Genomic DNA, 23,062 nt, shown 5'->3' with positions numbered 1-23,062 from the left:
TACATAATATATCGAATAATATGAACATAACTTCACTGCAAAACAATTTATAACATATAAGTAATAGTATTAAATTGAATAAAATTTTAATGCACAACACATTTTTTTAATTATTTAATTTGCAGAAAAGTGTCAATAAATAATTACTTAATATATTGTTTAACTTAAAAAGAGATTATTAATTAATTAATAATAAATTAATTAATAATAATCTCTTTTTTATATATTGTATTTAATATGTTATTTATTGTAGGCATTATAATATATTGATCACATTTTCTTTCAAGTTAAATATATTTTACTTCTTTCAAATTAATATATTATTTATTAAAAATTATTTATTTAATTGCACATTAATAAAGTTGGATTTTTATATATATATATATATATAATGAAAAAATTAAGTTTCTTATATTCTTCCTTTGCATGAATACTATTAATTTATTTATTGGTTAACTAATAATAATATTATAATAAATGCAATTAGTTATTGTAATAATTAATTATAATAATAAAATAAATTTATGATTATACTAATAATGTAAACTATAACAATAAATGACGAGATCCGCAGTCGGATCCGCCCCAGCACCGAGCCAGTACAGACCTAACATCCGTCATTCTTCCGACGCGCGTAGAAGAATGAAATCTTCAGGCGGAACAAATCCAGTACCGCGCCAGTACTGACGAAAGTAGAAAGGCGGATCCAAAAGTCGGAGCCTAATCTGTTCCGCGCCGGTTGCATTTTAGGATCCGAATCGGTACAGACCATCGGTGCTGGCGGTCCGTACGGGCGCGGATCCCAGGCGGTTGTATAATCCGACATTCGTCCGACTTTTCCTCCTGGGGAATTCTGTCGTGCTGCTGCCGCATCTCTCCGAGTCCCCACTCCACCGTCGCAAGCGAGTTAAATAGTAAACTCCACTTTGACTCGAGTTTTCATTGTCAAATAATTTGTTCAAATGTTTGTAAATTTTTTAACGGATAATATAACTAATAAATTAATAAATTATCGAAGAACCAAGTTAAAATATTAATAAACAAATACTCAGGATTTTAATTAAAAAATAAAATTTTCTCCCACCCCTTTAGTGCGAGGTCAAAATTTTTTTTTGAAAATTTGCAGAAAAATATTTCTAATTGATAGGCGTTTGTCCGAAATTGATTAAGTTAAAATTGTCGCTACTGGGTTTAATTGTTTATCAGCAAAAATTTACTCCCTCCAGGAAACCAGTTTTTTTGCAAAAATTCAATTTGCCACAAATTGTGATTGATAGATTGGCATTTCCAGAAGAGAATCCGACAAAAAAAACTGATTTTCATCAGGCCAAAAATGTAGAAATTCCTTTGAAAAAAATTATGTTTTTTGTTAACAAATGGGATTTTTCATAAACTATTTATCCGATCGGATCCAAATTTCGCACACATCTTAAGGGTCCTGAGAGGCATATTTTTGAAGAATACCGAAAGAATTAGTTAACTTTTATTCAAGTTATTAAACAATTATGAAAGTGCCATTTTTAGTGGTTTAAATCTACTTGCAAGTAAACAAATGAACCAATTTTAACCTATGACCTATCACCTTTGACATTGTTTATAACGCGCAGCTGGAAAAATCTCGAGTGTGAAATATATACACATATTCATACTACCATCCCACACTATATGAACCTACAGTCAAATGTGAAGTATCAATTTTGTCATAAAAAAATGCCATTTTTCAAAGGACGACTGGACTAATTTTCAACTGGATACAATGAAATTTTAAATTTCTACATACGACTCTTCAGAAAGGTAGCCCTATAGTACTGCAACACATTTGGAAACCAAATAATTCTTTCGTAAAAATATTTGTTGGCCCTGAAAAGGGCCGATTGTTTGTGAAGAAGAAGAAGAATGAGATGAATTATTTGGAGCTGGTGTACTTGGTGACAGCCTTGGTGCCTTCGGAGACGGCGTGCTTGGCGAGTTCACCAGGAAGGAGAAGCCTGACGGCAGTTTGGATCTCCCGGGAGGTGATGGTGGACCTCTTGTTGTAGTGTGCCAAGCGGGAGGATTCGGCAGCGATGCGCTCGAAGATGTCGTTCACGAACGAATTCATGATGCTCATGGCCTTGCTGGAGACTCCAGTGTCGGGGTGCACTTGCTTCAACACTTTGTAGATGTAGATGGCATAGCTTTCCTTCCTCTTGCGCTTCTTCTTCTTGTCGGTCTTGGTAATATTCTTTTGAGCCTTGCCGGCTTTCTTCACGGCTTTGCCACTTGCTTTAGGAGGCATGGTTGTTTTCAGAGAAAGAACGTCTGAACTCGAAGAGAACACAAAGCGAATTGACATTAAGCAGCGGAAACTGCCCTATTTACATTCTCTTACAGTCGTGCTCCTACATTCTGATTGGTGCGGGGACTCACTGCAACCATCTGCCACTCACGACGAAGAGAGGGGAGCGCAGTTGTGGGCGTGACCTGTGGAGAGAGCGTAAATAGGCGGATTTCAGGCGCAAAACATCATTCGCTTCGTATTTTTCGTTGTGTTCACATCGTTAATCTAAAACTAAATCGAAAATGTCAGGACGTGGCAAAGGTGGCAAAACCAAGGGAAAGTCAAAGACCCGCTCCAACCGGGCCGGACTCCAGTTCCCAGTCGGTCGTATCCATCGGCTTTTGCGCAAAGGAAACTACGCCGAGCGTGTTGGTGCAGGTGCTCCAGTGTACCTCGCAGCTGTGATGGAATACTTGGCTGCTGAAGTTTTGGAGTTGGCCGGAAACGCAGCTCGTGACAACAAGAAGTCGAGAATCATTCCCCGTCATCTCCAACTCGCTATCAGGAACGACGAGGAATTGAACAAGCTCCTCTCTGGAGTCACCATCGCCCAGGGTGGTGTTCTCCCCAACATCCAAGCTGTTCTTTTGCCAAAAAAGACCGAAAAGAAAGCTTAAATTATCCATATACTCATCCTCACACAAAACAATCGGCCCTTTTCAGGGCCATCAAATATTTTTTACGTTTGAACAATTGAGTTACATGCATTGTTTATTTTTCATTTGAATTATTTTGAAAAATTTCTTTTTCTATCTGAATTATGTGACATTTACTTTATGTTAAATATTATTAGAAGTTACTCAGTAACAGCACGGAGAGAAATCTGCTGCTAATATTACTCGAAAGAGCACATTACTTAAATTGCTTAACGTTTCTCTTATATTTTTAGCATGGATTCATATACTTATTGTAAAAATACTTTAAATGCAATAAGCATAAGAGACAGTAGCTAATTTTGCACGAAATCTTTATTATAAATACAAAGAGAACGTGCTATAAAAGTATTAGATTCTTCTTATAAGAATCGCTCGAACTCCGACTGATTTTCAGGCGGACTTTATACAACACAATCTTACTTGCCTGTACGCACATATAACTCACACACACACATATATTTCTCTGGATGGTTTCAAGGAACGGAACGCGTACAACTCGGTGACGTTTGCAATAACATAACCTAACAATTTTCACATGTTGCTTATACATTCAAACACGAATAAAAAAGCAATAATTTTTAACTAATATACTTACTATTAAATAAATATTATCTTTTTATAACAGCAACAAGTATTAAATACTACATATAATATAGAATGTTTTACAGGACAGAGAAATATCAAATATAGAGAGAGAGAGAGAGAGAGAGAGAAATATATGTGTGTGTGAGTTATATGTGCGTATACGGGTGATTAAATTTAAAATGTCATTTTTGATCCTACTAACTTTGATTTTTCGATGTTGGATTTTGAACTTAACGATACTCTATTTTGGTTGACTAGAATATATGATGGACAAAAATAATAGTGGTCGAGCAGGTGGAAGCAAATTTTAATTTTCACCATGTGAAAAACGATAGGCAGAAATGATAAGAAATTTTCTGTTTTCGTTTATTCTTTTCTCAAATAAATTCTTACAACTTTAAAAAGTTAAAATATTTCAAATTACAATAATGAATGTTTCAACAAGACTTAAAAAATATTTGTAATGAGTTCTGCCATAAATTAATATACTTTTGAAGACTAAAAAGACATATGAACATTGAGGGACACCACTGACATTTTTGAAAGATTTCACTGATAATTTTTTTTTAATAGTGAGAATAAAATCAGCCTATAAATTACAATTCAGTATCATATCTTCATTAACTGCATAGGGTAAACGTACCAATTGTCGAGGATGGTTCCTGTTGTCGAGTAAACAAACTTTGAATTTTATTTAAACAGTGTAGCACATTGTAAATGAAAAAAAGTAATAAATATTAATTTTTTTATGCGTTATAAATGTGAAAAAAATATATTAATATTATATAAACAAACAAATGAGACATTTTAGACAATATTTTTTGGTTATTACCATGGTAACATCGACAAATGGAACACCCTCGGCAATTGGTACACTTACCCTATAAGGAGTAAATTTAACACAAATTTATTAAAAATAAAATAATAAGCTGCAAGAAACAGAATTTTGAGGGGACACCACTGACAAGGGACACCACTGACATTTTGCTTTATTTCTCATTTTCGAAAAAGAAAGACTTTATTTTTAAGTTAAAGTCGGTGCGGTTTTTAAAGTACGTGTAATACCTGAAAACGAGATACAATAATATTTTAAAAATATTAATATTTAAATACATATACAAAAAATTACATTTGAACAAATTCAATTATTTTGGAAAACCTAATTCTTACCATTGTTTTATTACAATTTTTTAAGATTCAATTATCTTTGAACAAAGTAAAATAAAATTTATAATTAAAATTGTTCAAAAGTTCAATTGCTTTGCTTCCTCGTGGAGGAAATTTTTTTTTGCTCACCGTAAAGAGAAGGCAAAATATTCATGTAATCAACATCTGGATTCACAACTTTTTTATTTATATTTTCCAAAAATTTAAATATTTTTACAGTGACAAGGACTATAAAAAATTGATTTTTTATATTATATTATTTAAAAATACAAAAACTCAATTTTTAAATAATAATTTAATAATTTTAATTAAATTTATTCTAGTAGAACTTTCGGAAAATTATTTAAAAATAATTGATTTAGAGATGAAGTTTTTGTCAGAATTTTCTAAATTCAATAGGTAGTTTTAGAGTTATAAATAATTGTGAATAAGTCTACTTTTAGAAAATTAAATTCTTTTAAATGTACAACCTAAAAATTTGTCTACTAATAAAAAAATACAGATTTACCATTTTTTTGTAAACAGAAAAAAAATATTTCCATCCTAAATTAGAATGGATACTAAAAGGTAACGTGGAATCGCCTATTGTAGTACTTTTTTAAAATTTTGATAAATATAAGAATTAAATTATTATTAATTATTTCGGACTTGACTACTATTCTAAATATTTGTTTGAGACAAAGAAAATTCTTTCGTAAAAAGCAATTGGTGGCCCTGAAAAGGGCCGTTTGTTTTCAATCATCCAATATCAACTTCTTTTCACTTTACTTCTTGGCAACCCTCTTTGCCGCGGGCTTCTTCGCTTTGGGCGCTGCAGCCTTCTTGGGCGAAGCTTTGGCCGCCTTCTTGGGAGCAGCCTTGGTCACCTTGGGTTTGGCGGTGGTGGACTTGGCCTTCGGTGGCTTGGCCGCAACCTTCGGGGTTTTCTTCTTCTCGGCGACGGCTTTCTTGGTCTTGGCTGCCACGGCCTTCTTCGGAGAAGCTGCTTTCTTGGCCTTTGGTGCTGCAGCAGCTTTGGGTTTGGCGGCAGTCTTGGTCTTGGGCTTGGCTTTGGCCTTGCCCTCGGCCTTGGCGACGTTCAACTTGAAGGACCCTGCAGCGCCCTTGCCCTTGGTCTGGATCAGAGCCTTGCTGGCGACTGCAGCCTTCAGGTACTTTCTGATGAAGGGAGCCTGCTTCTCGACGTCGACTTTGTAGGTGGCGGCGATGTACTTCTTGATGGCTTGGAGCGAAGAGCCGCCTCTCTCCTTCAAAGTGGCGATGGCCGCGTTCACCATCTCCGACGCTGGCGGGTGACTGGCCTTGGCGCGGGGCTTCTGCGCCTTGGCTGCTTTCTTCGGAGTCGCCACTGCAGGTGCGGCTGGGGATTCTACTTTGTCTGCCATTTCGTGGAGATAGTTTTCAAAAAAGTTCAAGTAAACTCAGTGATGCTCTCAACGTGACTTGTGAGACTGAAGTGACCATTTTTCGAAGAGAGTCGGGTGTTAGTAAAACGCACGAACGTTGAAGAAAGACCCCGACGCTCGTTGGGCGTCTGCCGTTTAAATTGTCGCTAACTTGCGAACCACATTCAAAAGATTTTATATTTTTTAATGATTAAATTATACTTATCGTTTTGATAATATATTGAATTTCACTTGCACGAATATTGTCTTCCTCGGTTCTTTAAAAATATTCTTTAATCTTGTGGTAGTTTCTTGCAAAAATCAATACTTTCCGGGCCTCTGCTATAAGTGAACGGACGTTACAAGTTTGGAAAATTGTTAAAAATATACTGACAAATTAAAGTTTTAAATATTTCAGTTTTAATATCAACGCTTTGGTTATCACTCTTGTGGAGTATTTAACTTATTTTATTAGTAAATATAAACTAAAGACATTGAGAGCAGTTTAATTTTGTTTTGAGTTCTAGCTCTCAATGTAGTTTGGTGGCGCGTGGATTAATGTGTAGTTGAATAATAAAAAATTTCTGAACAATTTATTATTATCACTAATATGCGATTTCGTATATTTTTAAACAATATTTCTTTTTTGCAGAAATTTTGTACTGCCATTTAGACGTAAATGCATGAGATATAGATATATATTCTGGCAACATTCAAGATATTTTTTCCTTTTCCTTTTCCTTAATTTTAGTTGAATTGTATTTAAATTTTTTTTAATCATATTTTATGGTATAATAACAAAATGACTATAATATTATATGCTTTAGTAACGTTTAGTCTGATTATCTTGACAAATTGTCTTTTATCTAATGCATAATTTTTCGTAGCAGATGCGTTTCGTTAAAATTATTAAATTATTTTTTGAATTCGTGTTCTTTGATTGTTTGCAATTTAAGTTATTCTTTACCACAAGTTCTATAATTCGATGTGCAGAAAAATTTCTATGTTTCGCTATATAGACAGTATATTTAACAAGTCACATCTGTTGTATTGATTGAAACAAAGTTTCTAATTTATAAGAGAAGAATAACTGTATATTCTGATGTTAATGAAATGAATTATCTGAAATGTTGCAGATAATATCTGCAACTTAATTTGTATTGATGTATTTAATTATTCAACTTTTAAAGTTGCTGTTTTTAAATAAACAAAAAATATGACATAAATTTATTTTATTTATGTTATTTTACCTTCCATGGATCAAATTTTTGAAATTTATTAAAAACATTCGGAAGGAAATTTACACTATTAATATAAAACTTATTTTACTTTGAATTATAAATTGAATGAGGTAAAGTAGCCTCAATTCGGGTATAAGTTCTTACTTTCGGCACACAATGGAGTACATTGTCTAGACCAATAATAAAAAGTTGTAAACAAATTTTCAACATCATTTATATCAAATTTAATAAGTTTCTAGAATATTTTTTTGTAAAAAAATGTACTTTGAATGATTGATTTGATAACAGCCAAGTGTATGTTTGAGTGCTGTAAATATTAGGTTTTTCACTTTCTCTAGAATACCTGTTATTACGGTTTAAAAAAATTAAAATTCTTAGTTTTTAAATTTTTACATGGAGTACAATTAAAAACAAATAAATATCTTACATTTATTGTTTTAATGTTGAATAATTCTATTAAATTAATAAAGTATAAATAATTATGGCGACGCACAAGTAATATTTTACCCATATGAATTTACGTTGTTCCGGGTACATTTTTTAACATTACTCACTATGTAAAATTACATTGCGTCATTAAAACTAAAATTTGTTAGTAAACCCCAAAATTCTTAAAAGAATTCAAATTTCAACTCTCTTTTACAATTTTTATCTATTCTTATGCAATTTAACAATCAGTATAGTATAGATTTTAATATTAATTTTTAGTTTTATAAAAAATAAAATTTTTTAGTTATAAGAAAAATGTTAAAGAAAATTGACGTCCGGCTGCAACATAAATTTTGATCATAGGGATGAAATATAGATGAAAACATCATGAGTTGGAAAATAATAAAATTATGTAATCTAAAAGCTGTCCTTTTTTCATATGAATGAGTGTTTATAAAATTTTCACTGGACAATTTTTGCTTTAATTATTAATTTATATCTTTATCAAATCTTCATAAAATTTTTTCTCATATTACAAAATCAGTGATTCAATTAGTAATATTTCTAATAACCAAATAGTGAATTATTACACTACTTAAAACTATTTCTCATTTATTATCCATAGTTAATCAATACGAAAAAAGTTTGTTTATAGAATAGTAAGGAAAGGAATAGTTTGTATAAGAATTAAAAATATTTCAACGTAAGAAAATTTGTTGGCCCTGAAAAGGGCCGATTGTGTTTTGAGAGTGGCAAGGAAATTTAAGCGCGTTCTCCTCGGATACGACGGGCCAACTGGATGTCTTTTGGCATGATGGTGACTCTCTTGGCGTGGATGGCGCACAAGTTGGTGTCTTCGAAGAGACCGACGAGGTAGGCCTCGCTGGCCTCCTGGAGGGCCATCACGGCGGAGCTCTGGAAGCGCAGGTCGGTCTTGAAGTCCTGAGCGATTTCACGGACCAAGCGTTGGAAGGGCAGTTTGCGGATGAGGAGCTCGGTGCTCTTCTGGTAGCGTCGGATCTCACGGAGAGCGACGGTTCCGGGCCTGTAGCGATGGGGCTTCTTCACTCCACCGGTTGCAGGCGCACTCTTACGAGCGGCCTTGGTGGCGAGTTGCTTCCTTGGTGCTTTACCACCAGTGGATTTGCGCGCGGTTTGCTTGGTACGAGCCATTGCTTAGAAGTTCAGAGTACGAGGGACGACTGGAAAATGATTTCGGCGATATGAACGCACATATTTATAGCTTTCTGAAGCTCTTGCACCGTTGGTCAAGGGGAAGGGGACATTGATATCCTGATTGGTCGGTCAGATTGTGGAGGGGAGCAGTGGAACTCTAGAGGGAATAAAACAGTGCACTTTCCACTGCTTAGCATCATTCCGAGTTTGTTTTCTGTTCTGTTCGAACGTAAACCTTATTCTCTGTGAAAATGACTGGTCGTGGAAAGGGAGGAAAGGGATTGGGAAAAGGAGGAGCAAAGCGCCATCGCAAAGTGTTGCGTGATAACATCCAAGGTATCACCAAGCCCGCCATCCGTCGTCTGGCTCGTCGAGGTGGAGTGAAACGTATCTCAGGATTGATTTACGAAGAGACCCGTGGTGTCTTGAAAGTGTTCCTTGAGAACGTGATCCGTGACGCCGTCACTTACACCGAACACGCCAAGAGGAAGACCGTCACCGCCATGGACGTCGTCTATGCTCTCAAGCGTCAAGGCCGTACTCTTTACGGTTTCGGCGGTTAATTTACTCATCATCGTCATCATCCAAACAATCGGCCCTTTTCAGGGCCACCAAATATTTTTTACGTTTGAATAATTTTTTCAATAACATAGTTTTATGATAAAAGCATTAAAGTGCAATCAATCAGTAAGTAATATAGTGAGTCACATATACGTACATTCGAGACATTATTTGATGCATAATGCTCTTCTTTTCAAAATTCACGAATATTGTTTGTGCCTAGTACACAGAAAGAAATGCGAATAGTGAAAAGAACCACATATGTGTAGTTTGCAAAAAAGTAGTTAAGACTGCAATATACAGCAGCATTTTAACCACTTGAGCGGCAGTGCGTCAGAATTGGCGTCAGCGTGCAAGTGGCAGAAGCGGCAAAAATGCGTAAAAGGCGTCAAAATTTGACTACTATTTTCTCATTCTGTAAGGAGATTTATAATATCACAACAAAGTATTTTTCTTTTTTAAAGTAAATGAGCAGATCTTTAAACAAAAAAATGCTTTTTTAAATATTTCGATTTCGTGAAGAAAAATTGGACTTTTTGTGGTAGAAATTGAAACGCCACTAATATCAAACTATTAAATATTGTTAGCTTTGATCCTTGAAAACTTATTTAAATATTTTAAAAAACATTTTTTTTGCTTACAGGTCTGTTCTTTCACTTTAAGAAAGAAAAATACTTTGTTGTGATATTATAAATCTCCTTACAGAATGAGAAAATAGTAGTCAAATTTTGACGCCTTTTTCGCATTTTTGCCGCTTCTGTCACTTGCACGCTGACGCCAATTCTGACGCCCTGCCGCTCAAGTGGTTAACTACACTTCCTCAGTTAGTGGAACTAAGATTAAGTAGTGCTAGTAAGAATAACTATTTTGTATTAGTTGCAAACGAAACGAGGCTTACTTTTTTATATAGTAAAGACAACCTCTGAAAGTTGTTATTTTTATGATTTATATAGTTAAAACAACCATTTCTTACTAGTTGCAGAAAAAAAATAAGTTTACACATTTCTTCCTCTTGATATACTGCAATTGAAAATTTGTAAAAATAATTGATTCTAAGAAACGCTGAAATCGACATCACTATAAGGCTTCCTTTGAGAGGAAGCAAAATTTCTTCAAACTGAGTGAATTTCAAATTGAAAGCTACTAGTGTACTTATTTGAAACGTGTGAAAATCGAAAAAGACGTTATTTACAAGAAAGAGTATCTAGACAGTTTGCTCATGTATTAATGTGAAACTTTTACAACACTTGAGTTCACAGGCAACGGCCACACCACGATGAAAAAACCAGTTCTCGTGAGTACCTTTCTAACTATTGAAGGGATAAGTTGTACCTTGGAGCAGGTAGAGCCAGCTCACCGATCCCAAGTTTTCAAAAATTCTAAAATACGAAATTTAAAATAACCCGCCATCACGGCGGCCCATAGGCCGAGTTTCGCGCCCGCGCGAATGATAACAGCCGATATACCGCGTAATTCAAATTCAAAAAGTGATAGTGATAAAATAAAAAATACTGACAGTGAAAAGTGGAGTAAAATCTATCATAAATCAGTGAGTGAAAATGGACCAACATTTTTCTTACAAAATACTATCATGGTGAAAAATGAAGCAATGCCAAAACCACCTAAAAAAGAATCAAAAGCAACGACACTAAAGGCGCAAAAAATAACCCCGAAGAAGACGGAGACTCAGAAACCGTATGTTAAACCAAACATTAGCCCAGATAAAAAATCATCACTTGATTCCTCTGCAAAAGATTCTCTGATAGTACCAATCAATGCAGCAAAAATGACGAATAACACGCAAATATCAAGTCAAGAATATCAGGAGATGTTTAACAACAATATAACCCAACAAAAAATTATTGATGAATTATTACAAACAATTCATCAACAATCTCAAAGAATAGAAAAATTGGAAAAAATGCAGAACAAAAACTTCAACACTGAAATGGAAACAGATGTGGGACAAATAAAATCAGCCAACGATCCAGTGACGGGTTTTCCTCAACCTCATAAAAATCAAGAAAGTGAAAAAAATGGAAATAAAAATTCCCCATCATCCTCAACCAAGGCCACTGCGACCAGCAACAATAAGCAGATCAACAACCCTCAGGACAATACATCCAATAAACCAATTTCGACCAGCAGCAGCAAGGATTCATCAGCAGGTAAACCACCACCGATCATTATCTACGGACAAGATCAGACAACAACGGTAAGCCTCATAAAAGAACATTTAAAAACAGACAAATTTCACATCAAAAGAATAAACAAAGATAAACACTCTTTATACACAGAAAACATTGTAGATTTCAAAAATGCCAAAGTACAACTCGAAGCTACGAGTTCAAAATTCTTTACCTACACAATAAAAGACGAAAAAATAAAATCCTTTCTCTTGAAAGGTTTAGATTCAAGTACAGATCCCGCGGACATACTTGAAAATCTTAAACAATTTGAATCAGAAAATATTCAATTTTTTAAAGTTACTAGATTCACAACTCCTAGATCTCAAAAAGAAAATAAAATCTTACCCTTGTTTTTAGTACAATTGACTCCAAACAGTCAGACAAACTTGCTTCATAAAATTAAATATGTTAACTACCAAACTATCAGGTGGGAAAAATTGAAAAAGAGAGATAGCATACAGTGTAAAAAGTGTCAAAGATTGGGGCACGTAGCTTCGAATTGTAACTTAGATTATAGATGCGTAAAATGCAGCGAAAATCATGAACCGGGTAATTGTAAACTACCGGAGCCCACGAATGCAATAGAAAGAGAAAAAGTATATTGTGTATCATGTAAAAAATATGGTCATCCAGCTTCTTATAGGGGATGTGAAAAACAAATAGAATTAAAACAAAGAATGCATGAGAAATTGGAAACAATTAGAAAAAATAGGATTGCAAAAGATAGAATGTACAACAATTTTACAACAAAAGAAACAAGCTTCTCAAACATCTTACAAAAAAAAACACTTCACAACACAGAAAATAACTACCCACATATAGAACAACAAATAAACAATAAACAACATACATTAAATAATGCACAAAACCTACAAGAAACCTTAAACAACTTAACAAAACAGATACTTCAAATTACACAATTAGTAGAAAAAAATAGCAAAAGAATAGACGATTTATTTGAACTACTAACTGATTCTAATTCTGTTCAAAATGGATAGTAAATTAAATCCTAACCTAAAAAATACTATTACTGTCAAAAATTTAAAAATAATATCAATAAACGTCAATTCAATTGTAACAAATGAAAGGCGAAATAATCTTTTAAACTTCATAAAAAAACATAATCCAGATATAATTACTTTAAGTGAAACAAAACTAAATCCTATACATAAACTAGATTTCCAAAATTTCACTTTAATTAGAAGAGATAGACCAAATACAATATTAGGCGGAGGAGTTGCAATACTCATAAGAAAAGACCTTAAATTTAAACAAATAATTCTATCGGAAATAGAACAGTTTCAGAACTTAGAAACTGTTATCATAAAAATCCCTTTACCAAACAATCAAAGGCTTTTTGTCATATCTGCTTACGCTGCATACGGAAACAGATTAAATTTTAATCAAGAAATTGATAAATTATTTCAAATTCTCAATTTAGACGATCCTGACAACTTTTTTATAATGACAGGTGACTTAAATGCTAAACACACTAGTTGGTTAAATGAAAATTTCAACACAAGAGGAACTTTTTTACGAAAATGGATAGATGACAATGAAATAAATTATAAACTAAAATTATACACTCCAAGTCTCCCCTCCTTCCCCCGAGGAAATTCATATCTTGACTTAGGAATATTAGACTCCAGACTTAAGGTACAAAAATACAATAACACAGACAAACTTGAAACTTTACAATATGACAGCGATCACAACGCAATTCTATTGAATGTTTCTTACAACACACAAATAGATTTTATTTTAGAAAAAGCTACACATAACCACAATTTTAATTATAGACGAGCAAATTGGGAAAAATTTGAAAATAATTTAGACCGAATTTCTGACATTAGAATACCATCCAATAAAAATCTATCAAATGATGAAATTGATAATTATTTAAAGGATATTAATGAATGTATAACAATAGCAATGAGTAACTCATTACCAAAAATTAAAAGTAAAAACTCTATGGAAATTTACCAAACACCCGTTATAAAAAGAATTCAAAAAGCAAAAAGTAAAATAATAACACAAATAAATATTATCTATAGAAATTTTCAAAATCAGAATAAAATAAGAGAATTAAACTCTCTAAAAAACAAACTAATAGCATTAAAAGCTCTCCTCAAACAAGAATTCATTAAATCCATAAATAATTATTGGTCAGAAAAATAAAAAATATTCCTGCAAACGATCCAAAAAACATGTTTCCTCAAGTGAATAAATTATTCAGAACCAAAGGTAAAGTTGCCATACCCCAACTTAAAATTGATAATCAAAATGCAACCCTACTACTAGAGTCGGGAATACCTGCACAAAACTTACCAATTGACAACAATAACAAATACATAATTTCCAATAATAAAGATAAACTCAAAATAATCGGTACACACTTTAAAAATACACACACAAAATTTTCCAACTACGGAAGAGAAGGACTAAATAAAATCATTAAACAAAAAATTACCACTTTAGAACAAGAAATTGAAAATGATAAAATAAATAATAACTCAATAGTTAACTTTGATAATAACTTGAAAGCAAATGACATTCAGTTACTTGACGAAAAACTTCCAAATTATTTTACATCAGGATACAAATTATCAAAAATTTTTAGAAACTTAAATAATAAAAAATCATCAGGCATTGATGGAATTCCTAATATTGTATTAAAGCATTTAACACCAAAAATAATAGAGAATTATTGCATTCTTTTCAATAATATACTTAACAACAGTCATTTTCCAACTGACTGGAAAAAGTCAAAAATTATTCCTATCCCCAAGAAAGGAAAAAACAGTATACAACCGAGTGACTTTAGACCTATAAGCCTTCTTCCCAATATAAGTAAAGTTTTCGAAAAAATTGTTAAAGACCCTTTAATACAAATATGTAGAGAAAAAAACATTATCCCTGAACAACAATATGGCTTTAGACACAAGCACTCCACAATCCATGCTATTAACAAATTAACGTCAGACATTTCTCAAGCTCTTAACAATAAAAAATGTGTAGGAGCTTGTTTAATTGATCTTGAAAAGGCCTTTGACACTGTTTGGACAGATGGATTAATATTTAAGTTATTAAAAAATTCTTTCCCTAAACATCTAATAAAATTATTAAAAAATATGATAACAAACAAAAGTTTTATAGTAACGGACGGTACCACAACATTAAATAAAGAGTTCTTAGTTAAAAACGGTTTACAACAAGGAACAGTTCTATCTCCGATATTATTTAACATCTTTATTTACGAAATACTAAAAATGTATGACATAAATATAGATGAAAACAAAAAAGGTATCGCATTTGCAGACGATATGATAATATACGTCGTTGGAAAAAAAGTCTCAGAAATACAAGAAACATTACAACAACTTTTTGAAAATGTACAATATTACCTTTACACGTGGAAATTAAAAGTTAACGTCTCCAAATGCGAAACTATTTTGTTTAGAGGTCCCCTCTCCGAAGCCAATCGAAACGTAAAAAAATGCTGGAAAAACTTTCAAATAAAAGAAAGAAAAGATGATGGCGAACCAGTGCCTAATAAGAAAATTGTAAAATATTTAGGACTAAACATAGACCAAACACTCTACTTTATAAAACACATAGACACACAAATAGAACATGCAAAACAAGTTTTCAATAAATTAAGAAGATTAATGTATAGTAAACATTTAAATTATAAAATAAAAATCAACTGTTACATGTTATTCATAAGACCCATATTACTATATGCATGTCCTATTTGGTACAATTTAAGTGCATCCATTGTAGAAAGAATAAGAGTATTCGAAAGAAAATGCCTAAGAGTATGTCTAGGAAAATATAGATCAGCTGAGTCGAATTTCCAAAAATACATATCGAGTAAAGTTATTTACAACCTAGCTAATATTAATAAAATTGACACACAAATAATTAAAATAACAAGGAATTATTTTGCGAGTATAAGAAATGTAACTGACAATAGCTTAATTTATTCTATGTACTATCCAAATGACAACTATTTTGAAAACGTAATAAAAACCAATTTTGTCCCTCCAGAAGCGTTTCCTTACCTGGACAAAAATGGTTATATACAGGACACCCACGGTGCCCCAGTAATATACCATTACAAAAGAAATGCTAGGAAGAAATCGTTTCTGTACGACAAACACTTAGACACTACTATACCAAATGATGAATGGCGATATACCACTTTCATCACAAACAAGGAAATTAAAGACAAACACAGACAAAACATCAAAAAATATTTTTGGTTAGACGAATAGCTAAATTAAAATCCCATTCTTAAAATCAAAAACAAAAAATTAAATTTATAACTATTAAGATATTGTAAATAGTTATTATTCTAAGTAAAACTGTAAATAAGAATTAGAAACAATATAAATCTACCCTTATACTTCTAATTATTGTAAATATTATCCATTATGTAAAATATGTATTAACTATTAGCCAACCAATTATATTAATTGTATCTTATTAAAAGAAAATCATCGATTAACATTGTAAATATTCTTAGTTCATAAATTAGTTTAATTATTTATCTCATTTTTTTCTTATTCATTGTTATTGTTAAATTTAATTATTATAATATAGTTTATTCAGGTTATTTTCTTTCATTATTATCCATAAAATAAAAACAAAAATAGCGAAATGATCAGTTTTCTTAAGCCCTTTCTGATCGATAAAAAGCAAATTGAATATTTCTCCTGGGAATTAGAAAAAATATCTTTAATATAGAATAAAAATATTAACTAATATATGCATTCGTGGGCATAAAATATTGTACGCGACTTCGAGAGCTTTGTATTAGCCAGTAAGTCCTTTATAATAATGTAAAAATGATTTCATCGTTTATTGTGAAACCTTGTATTATTATTAATTTTGGCAATAAATAAACAATTACAAATGCAAAAAAAAAAACCAGTTCTCGTCCGATCACTGAAGTTAAGCATCTTTGGGCGCGGTTAGTACTTGGATGGGTGACCGCTTGGGAATACCGCGTGCTGTTGGCTTTTTTTTTAATAAAATAATTGTAATAAATAATTTCATCTCCGAAACTTTTTTAACATGCCTTCAATAGGGTTTCTGTAAGAAAACGAAATTTTTGTTGTTTTTTTCGAACTCTTAGAAATTTTTTAAAGCTAGTCAAAAAGTCCAAAAATCTCTTCAAGTACCAAATGTATTCTTCAAGTCTCGTCTAAGTCAAGTTCATTCAACGAGATAATTTCTACTGCGAGACACATCTGGACACATCTCTATTTTTCCGAGGACTGCATTATTTCGACTTCAACGTCAAATCAATAACACAGGCCTGCAAATTTTGGCTTAGTTCTGTTACAGAAAAAGTGGTAGGTGATTCTTATAGCTTTTTTGACGTAGAATACGAATCCGATTTCCAAAATGACCCATCACGTCAGGATTTCTTGTAATATTGCCTTAAATAGCCAAAAAATGGTTATTTTGGTCATTTTTGGGAATTTTTTTTTGGTTAAACAAACATTTTTTTTTCAATTTGCGAAATTGCATCGTAATTGCATCCTCAAGGGTCGTCCTGAACACTCCGCATCCTCCGCTGCCTGCAATATGGGTGGTTGACACCTTATTGCCAAACTTTTTCTTGCATAAAAAGCAACATGGGCTCTTCTTACAGTTGGAGAACCTGTGACCGGCTTCACCGCACTTAAAGTACGCATCCGATCTGTCCACCTTCTGTCATTTCGCTCCAATATGACCGTATCCCAAGCATCGATGACACCGGACGACCATTACTCTTTTTTTAATTGGGCAACACATAAAACCAATTTTTACGTGTCCCAATTTCCCCAGCCTGTTTGCCTTTTCCGGGTTGGTGACTACAACCGCGAGCTTCATCCCTCGGCGGTTGGGTGCTAAGACCGTCACTTTCCTGCATCCTGTCTTTCCTATCGCTTCCGACAACACTTGTTGCACCTCGGCTTCTTGGGTAAGGCAATCCAAATCACGGATCTCGAGTGTAACTCTTCGATCCAACGAGTGCACCTTATCATAAAATGTAAAACTCAATATCTTGCTATCAATACAAACAATTAAACATATTTTCATATAAGTAACTTAGTCGAGTCAAATAAAATTTTCTTTTAGTTGCATGTGTAAATTTTAAATATTATGTAGTGTAAAGAGTCAAATATTGTATAAGTACGAATAAAAAAAATTATTAACCCAGTAGATAACAGAAAAAGCATGAACTAAAAATCTTTAAACAATTGCTACTTGTTCTATTGAACAAGACAAAAATTACATTGAAAATTACAAAACAAAAAAGAAATTAAGAGAAAATGAGCGAAAATAATGTTAATACGATTAAATCAAAAATATGATAAAAAGAAAATCTCAAATATCTAAATAATTTAAAATCATGTATAATAGTTAAATTTACTAATTGTAATTTCATAAAGAATCAATCTAATACATTGTAACAATTAACTTAACATTTCGATTTAAATAAGTTTTATACAAGTTTGAATTTGGAAATTGTTCAATTTCATTTTCTAATTTTCAAATTTTCGAAGGGGGAGGTGTTACGTCACCTTAACCTATTTTCAATAATATTGATAATAATATGTAGAATAATAATTAATAATAATAAAAGTTAATAACTAATTGTTATTTACATATTATTATAAATAATAATACATAAATATAACAAACAATAATAATAAACATAAACAATAATAAATTGTAATAATAAATATTAGCAAATAATAACAAAATGTAATATAAATAGTTAATTATAAAAATTTCAACAACAACTTTAACAAATAATAATAAACAATAATAAATATCAACAACAACAGAATTGTAATAATAAATAATAACAAATTTAAACAATTAATTAACAAATAACAATTTGTAATAAATTATTAAATAACATGAGTAATGGGGAATGTACACGTGCCATCTAATAATGAGTCACCACAAGTGTTCCTATAACAAAGGGTTTCTAAAATGCATGGAAAAGCGAACGGTTCCTCAAATACATGGCAAACCGAACAATTTCTAAAATACACAGGCAAATTTTGGTATATAAAGAGCCAGACCATCAGCAGCAGATCAGTCGAAAAAAGCAGTCAAGAAAATGTAGTCTAAACCTTTACCCTCCCTCGCAACTGTCGTCAGACTTTAGCCTTCGAGGGTGGCGCTCCAAATCTGTCGCTGATGCGACTTTGTTCTTTCTCTGCGGTTCTCCTGCGTCATTAGTTCAAATTTAAAACTATTTCAATGTCAAAGCGGCATTCACAACACAACAATGAAAAAAACCAATGTTAAAAAAGTGTAAGAAAAAAATATAAAAATAAAATTGTAAATAGACATATAGGCAACAGAAACAAGAAAGTAACCATATTGAAAGTAAAATTCAAAAGATAAAATTGTAAAAGGAAAAATAAAAATCACAAAATAAATTAAAATTGTAAAAGGACAAATGAAAATCACAGAGTAATTTAAATTAAACAGAACAAAAATAAAAAGCTGATTAAAGACATAAAAGTTATGGTGTGAAATTACGCCTTTTTATACTTTTGGCCCTTGCGAAAGTCTTCTTCGCCTCCTCAAGGGCAGTTCGGAAGACCCTGCAAGTTCCACTTCCCGCAACGTGATGAACGTTTTCCGTTTCTGGGAACTTCTCCTTACACAAAAAGCACGAAGCATTCCTCTTGCAATCGATCTATCCGTCATGTTACATTCTCTTGCTAGGTGACCATAGCCGAGGCATCGATGACACCTCACTATCATAAGCCTCCTTCTGATCGGGCATGACATAAAACCAATTTTTATGCGTCCGAGCACCTCCAGCTTTTCAGCCTGATTCTGGGCGGTGACCACAACTGCGTGCGTCTAGTCAAAATTAAATGAAAAATGATATTACCTCAAATTTTTTCGTTGATTCTGTATCCTAGCCCTTGTGACGTGGCAAAATTTTTAAGGAAATTAATAAACAAAATTAATTTATGAAATTGTAAACAAACAAACTCCCTCGCGCCGATCAACAATAGCTGCAGCAATTTCTCAGTTCTGGTCAAAATATTTATTTATAGAATTTATTTATTTATATTATTGTATTCCCTTTTCATGAAAAACTTCCGAGCGAATTCAAAATCGAGACGTTTCCCGGTAATCGCCTTACGAGCAGAAAAGAACGATCATCACACCTGCGCAGATTCGACTTTCCGTTCACTCACAGCAGAAAACTACAACGTCAACCAAAATAAAAATCGAATTGACTCGATATACCTGTCACTTTTAAATTCAACCTACACAAAAGTCATCTCACAAATAACCCTTTGAGTAAATTAGAATTATTTTCTACATTTACCAGATTTTACTGGAATCTCAAAAATGTTAAGAGATTGACTATTGAACAGGATGGTCCCTGTCATTTCTCTATTTCATAAAGAGACACCTTTTGCCCAGGCCCGAATTCTCATGTCATTGAACCCAATTTTCCCTCTTTGATTTTCTAGAAATCAATTTACCTTTCTGTCAATGGCAATAAGAGAATTTTGGAGGTTGACGATAAGGAAAATAAGAATTAAAAAGTAAAAATCTCAGGAAGCGAGAAATTACAAACTTAAATATACCCCGGTGTCACTATTTTTGACAGTAATTACGCTCCTGTTTTCGGCGGAGTAATACAAGTTTTGGGACCATGGTAACCGGCGGGGTGAACGGAGGGGAGGAATCAAGGCAGCATGCTCATCAGGAAAATTCGTATCGTCCTCTCTGGATCTGACCGCCTTCGAAGGAAGCCAATTTTCAAAGAAGCTCTCATCAAAATTTTCCAGTTTTCTTTTATTATAATTTGTGTGTGTGTGCTGACGCTGTAAATCTCTCGAGTGGAGCGTCGCATAGCAAAATGTAAGTCAGGTCACAATATCTCCCTAATTTCTTTTATTTTTGTATGTAAAATGTAAATTTTCCTTTTTCTTGAAATGTAACAAGTGGTTCAGCCGGCCTCATGGTCAAGTGAGAGTGTATTTTTAAAGCGTATTAATTTATTAATTTTCCTGTTTGTTTTAAATTTGAAGTGATTATTTTCTGTTGTTTTAATTATAATAGAGTATTATTTTATTTAAAAAGTGTGATTTAGAATCTGTTAATTTCTTTTACTCTCACTCGACCATGCTGCCAGAGTTTCTCATGTATTTCTTATGTTTTTCTTTTATTATAATTTCAGCCAAAAACCAAAATTTATATTGTTGTTAATTTCGTCCCTATGATTATTTTTTTTTGTGTGTAAATTGTAAATGAAGTTGCCTCATTTATAATAAATTCCTCCCTTATATCAGATTTTATTGAGAAAATCCCTAATTAATAAATAGAGTTGTTCTATTTATAATTATGAATTAATTATTTTGTCCCTTATATTCGATTTTATTGAGAAAATCCATAATTAATAAATAGAGTTGTTCTATTTGTAATTGTTAATTAATTATCGTGTCCCTTATATCCGATTTTATTGAGAAAGTCTATATTTAATAAATAGAGTTGTTCTATTTGTAATTGTTAATTAATTATCGTGTCCCTTATATCCGATTTTATTGAGAAAGTCTATATATTTAATAAATAGAGTTGTTCTATTTATAATTGCTAACTAATTATTTTGTCCCTTATATTTGGTTCTATCGAGAAATTCCTAATTTTAAGAAATGGAATTTATCCTATTTACAACAAAATTTGTCCCTTGTTGTATGGAATTTATTGATTTTGACAAACTGTTTTGTCCTGTTTTCCCCAATTGTATGTGTAACATTTTAGATATAAGTTATAATTTTGCGTTGATAATAATTTTTGGCTGACCACAATTTATTTATTTATTGACCTAGAAATACTGAGAAATTTGTTAAATAATTATAATGTTATTGTATAAAATTTCGATAATTTTTATTGTTAAAATAAATTGTTATTTAATTATAAAATTTATGAATATGATTTTCTCGAATCCCCCCTCCTCCGTCTTTTGCTAGTCGACCGGCATCGAAATTAATATTAATGTTGAGATTTATGAATTCAAGGAATTTGATAATAAATTTTCTTTTTGTCTTTTATAGAATTTAGTTCTATTATTTGCTTTCGCTTTTATTTATGAATTTTTGGTATTTAGTACCTATTATTGCGTTTATTTTGGATATTTAGTATCCGCTTCTTTTGAAACTGTCCCAAGAAAGGACTGGCGCTCAACAATTTGTTTATTTAAAAATTCCTTTATTTATTATTTTGTCAATATATTATTATTAATTTCTAAATTATTGTTCGGACCTCAAATCTTTGGCTTATCGTAAGTATTTATTTTTGTTATTTGTTTATTTATTTTGTGACTAATAATTCTGTTTATAAAATTTCATTTGTTTATAAATATTCCCGTGTTTAGCAAATTATACCTATTTGTTTACGATATTTATTATTGTTGAAAAAGGTCTGGTTACACCCTATATAGACATATCTTATGAAGAAACAAAAATTGTAAGTTTAGCGCTTTCTTTTAACGACGTCAATTACATTTTTTGATAATTTTTACATTTTTCAACATATTTTATATCATTTTACTTCCTCATAGATGAAGTATTGTAATGCCAAAATTTTTCGAGTTCGATTTTCTGACATATCTTTATGTTGTTCAACCTCAGGAGTTCAAAAATGACATTTTTTAAAAATTTCGTGTGTGTGTGTGTGTAAACATCACATTTTCATAAATATCTCGAAATCATGAAAAGCTTTTGGGTTGAATTTTTTTTTAAATTGTAGATCTCACCTGCGGACATAAAGTGAGAGTACTTTCTGATATATTAATAAAGTTTAACTGAATTTTTTTTTATTTTTAATTTTGCAAAAAAAAGTTTTTTGCCCATAACTTTAAAAAAATGTTAGAATACCTATAAATGTTTTTCCATAATTTTGTAAAGTTTTTTTAGACGCATCTTTTGAGCCCTAATTGAACATTTTTTGTCCATATTGACCGGAGACAATAAACTTTTAAAAATCAAAAATTTTGGAAAATAAGACTTTTTTGAAAATTTTGTTGAAAAATGTAGAAGTAACTTTCAAATTATCGATACTAACTTATAGAGCATTAAAAAACGCTTCGATTGACCTACTTTTGAAGCTAATTCGATAATAAATTTCGAAATTGTTGGTATTTTAAAAATAAAAAATTGTGGAAAAAGACATCTTCTTAACATTTTTGTTAAAAAATTTTTGTTTAACTATTAAACTATTATAACTATCTTGTAGGGTATGTAAAAATACATTTATTGACTAAAAATTCAATCACTTTTACCATATTTATGAAAAGTTATTCATATATTTC

The 23,062-nt window shown here is 31.8% G+C and overlaps 4 protein-coding genes across 4 annotated transcripts; 2 read left to right on the top strand and 2 right to left on the bottom strand.

Annotated features, from left to right (window-relative positions):
- Positions 1-1,854: 1,854 nt before the first annotated feature.
- LOC122506668 (histone H2B-like) lies at positions 1,855-2,347 on the bottom strand. The gene has a single exon (XM_043618987.1). The coding sequence runs from the start codon at positions 2,333-2,335 to the stop codon at positions 1,907-1,909; it is 429 nt and encodes a 142-aa protein (XP_043474922.1). The 5' UTR covers positions 2,336-2,347; the 3' UTR covers positions 1,855-1,906.
- A 149-nt stretch (positions 2,348-2,496) lies between these two features.
- On the top strand, positions 2,497-2,982 carry LOC122506689 (histone H2A-like). Its single transcript, XM_043619009.1, has one exon. It carries the CDS (start codon positions 2,563-2,565, stop codon positions 2,935-2,937), a length of 375 nt encoding a protein of 124 aa, XP_043474944.1. The 5' UTR covers positions 2,497-2,562; the 3' UTR covers positions 2,938-2,982.
- Positions 2,983-5,275: 2,293 nt separating this feature from the next.
- LOC122506649 (histone H1C-like) lies at positions 5,276-6,202 on the bottom strand. Its single transcript, XM_043618957.1, has one exon. The coding sequence runs from the start codon at positions 6,111-6,113 to the stop codon at positions 5,493-5,495; it is 621 nt and encodes a 206-aa protein (XP_043474892.1). The 5' UTR covers positions 6,114-6,202; the 3' UTR covers positions 5,276-5,492.
- Positions 6,203-9,146: 2,944 nt separating this feature from the next.
- On the top strand, positions 9,147-9,551 carry LOC122506714 (histone H4). The gene has a single exon (XM_043619033.1). The coding sequence runs from the start codon at positions 9,211-9,213 to the stop codon at positions 9,520-9,522; it is 312 nt and encodes a 103-aa protein (XP_043474968.1). The 5' UTR covers positions 9,147-9,210; the 3' UTR covers positions 9,523-9,551.
- The last annotated feature ends 13,511 nt before the right edge of the window (positions 9,552-23,062 follow it).

Source organism: Leptopilina heterotoma, unplaced genomic scaffold, assembly GCF_015476425.1.
Source record: "Leptopilina heterotoma isolate Lh14 unplaced genomic scaffold, ASM1547642v1 Lhet_43, whole genome shotgun sequence".
NCBI classification, from domain to species: Eukaryota; Metazoa; Arthropoda; class Insecta; order Hymenoptera; family Figitidae; genus Leptopilina; species Leptopilina heterotoma.
This window is presented reverse-complemented; position numbering and strand designations above follow the sequence as displayed.

Bases quoted from the DNA above. Each gene is read 5' to 3' on its own strand.
- LOC122506668 (XM_043618987.1), bottom strand. From the start codon at position 2,335: ATGTCAATTCGCTTTGTGTTCTCTTCGAGTTCAGACGTTCTTTCTCTG.
- LOC122506689 (XM_043619009.1), top strand. From the start codon at position 2,563: ATGTCAGGACGTGGCAAAGGTGGCAAAACCAAGGGAAAGTCAAAGACC.
- LOC122506649 (XM_043618957.1), bottom strand. From the start codon at position 6,113: ATGGCAGACAAAGTAGAATCCCCAGCCGCACCTGCAGTGGCGACTCCG.
- LOC122506714 (XM_043619033.1), top strand. From the start codon at position 9,211: ATGACTGGTCGTGGAAAGGGAGGAAAGGGATTGGGAAAAGGAGGAGCA.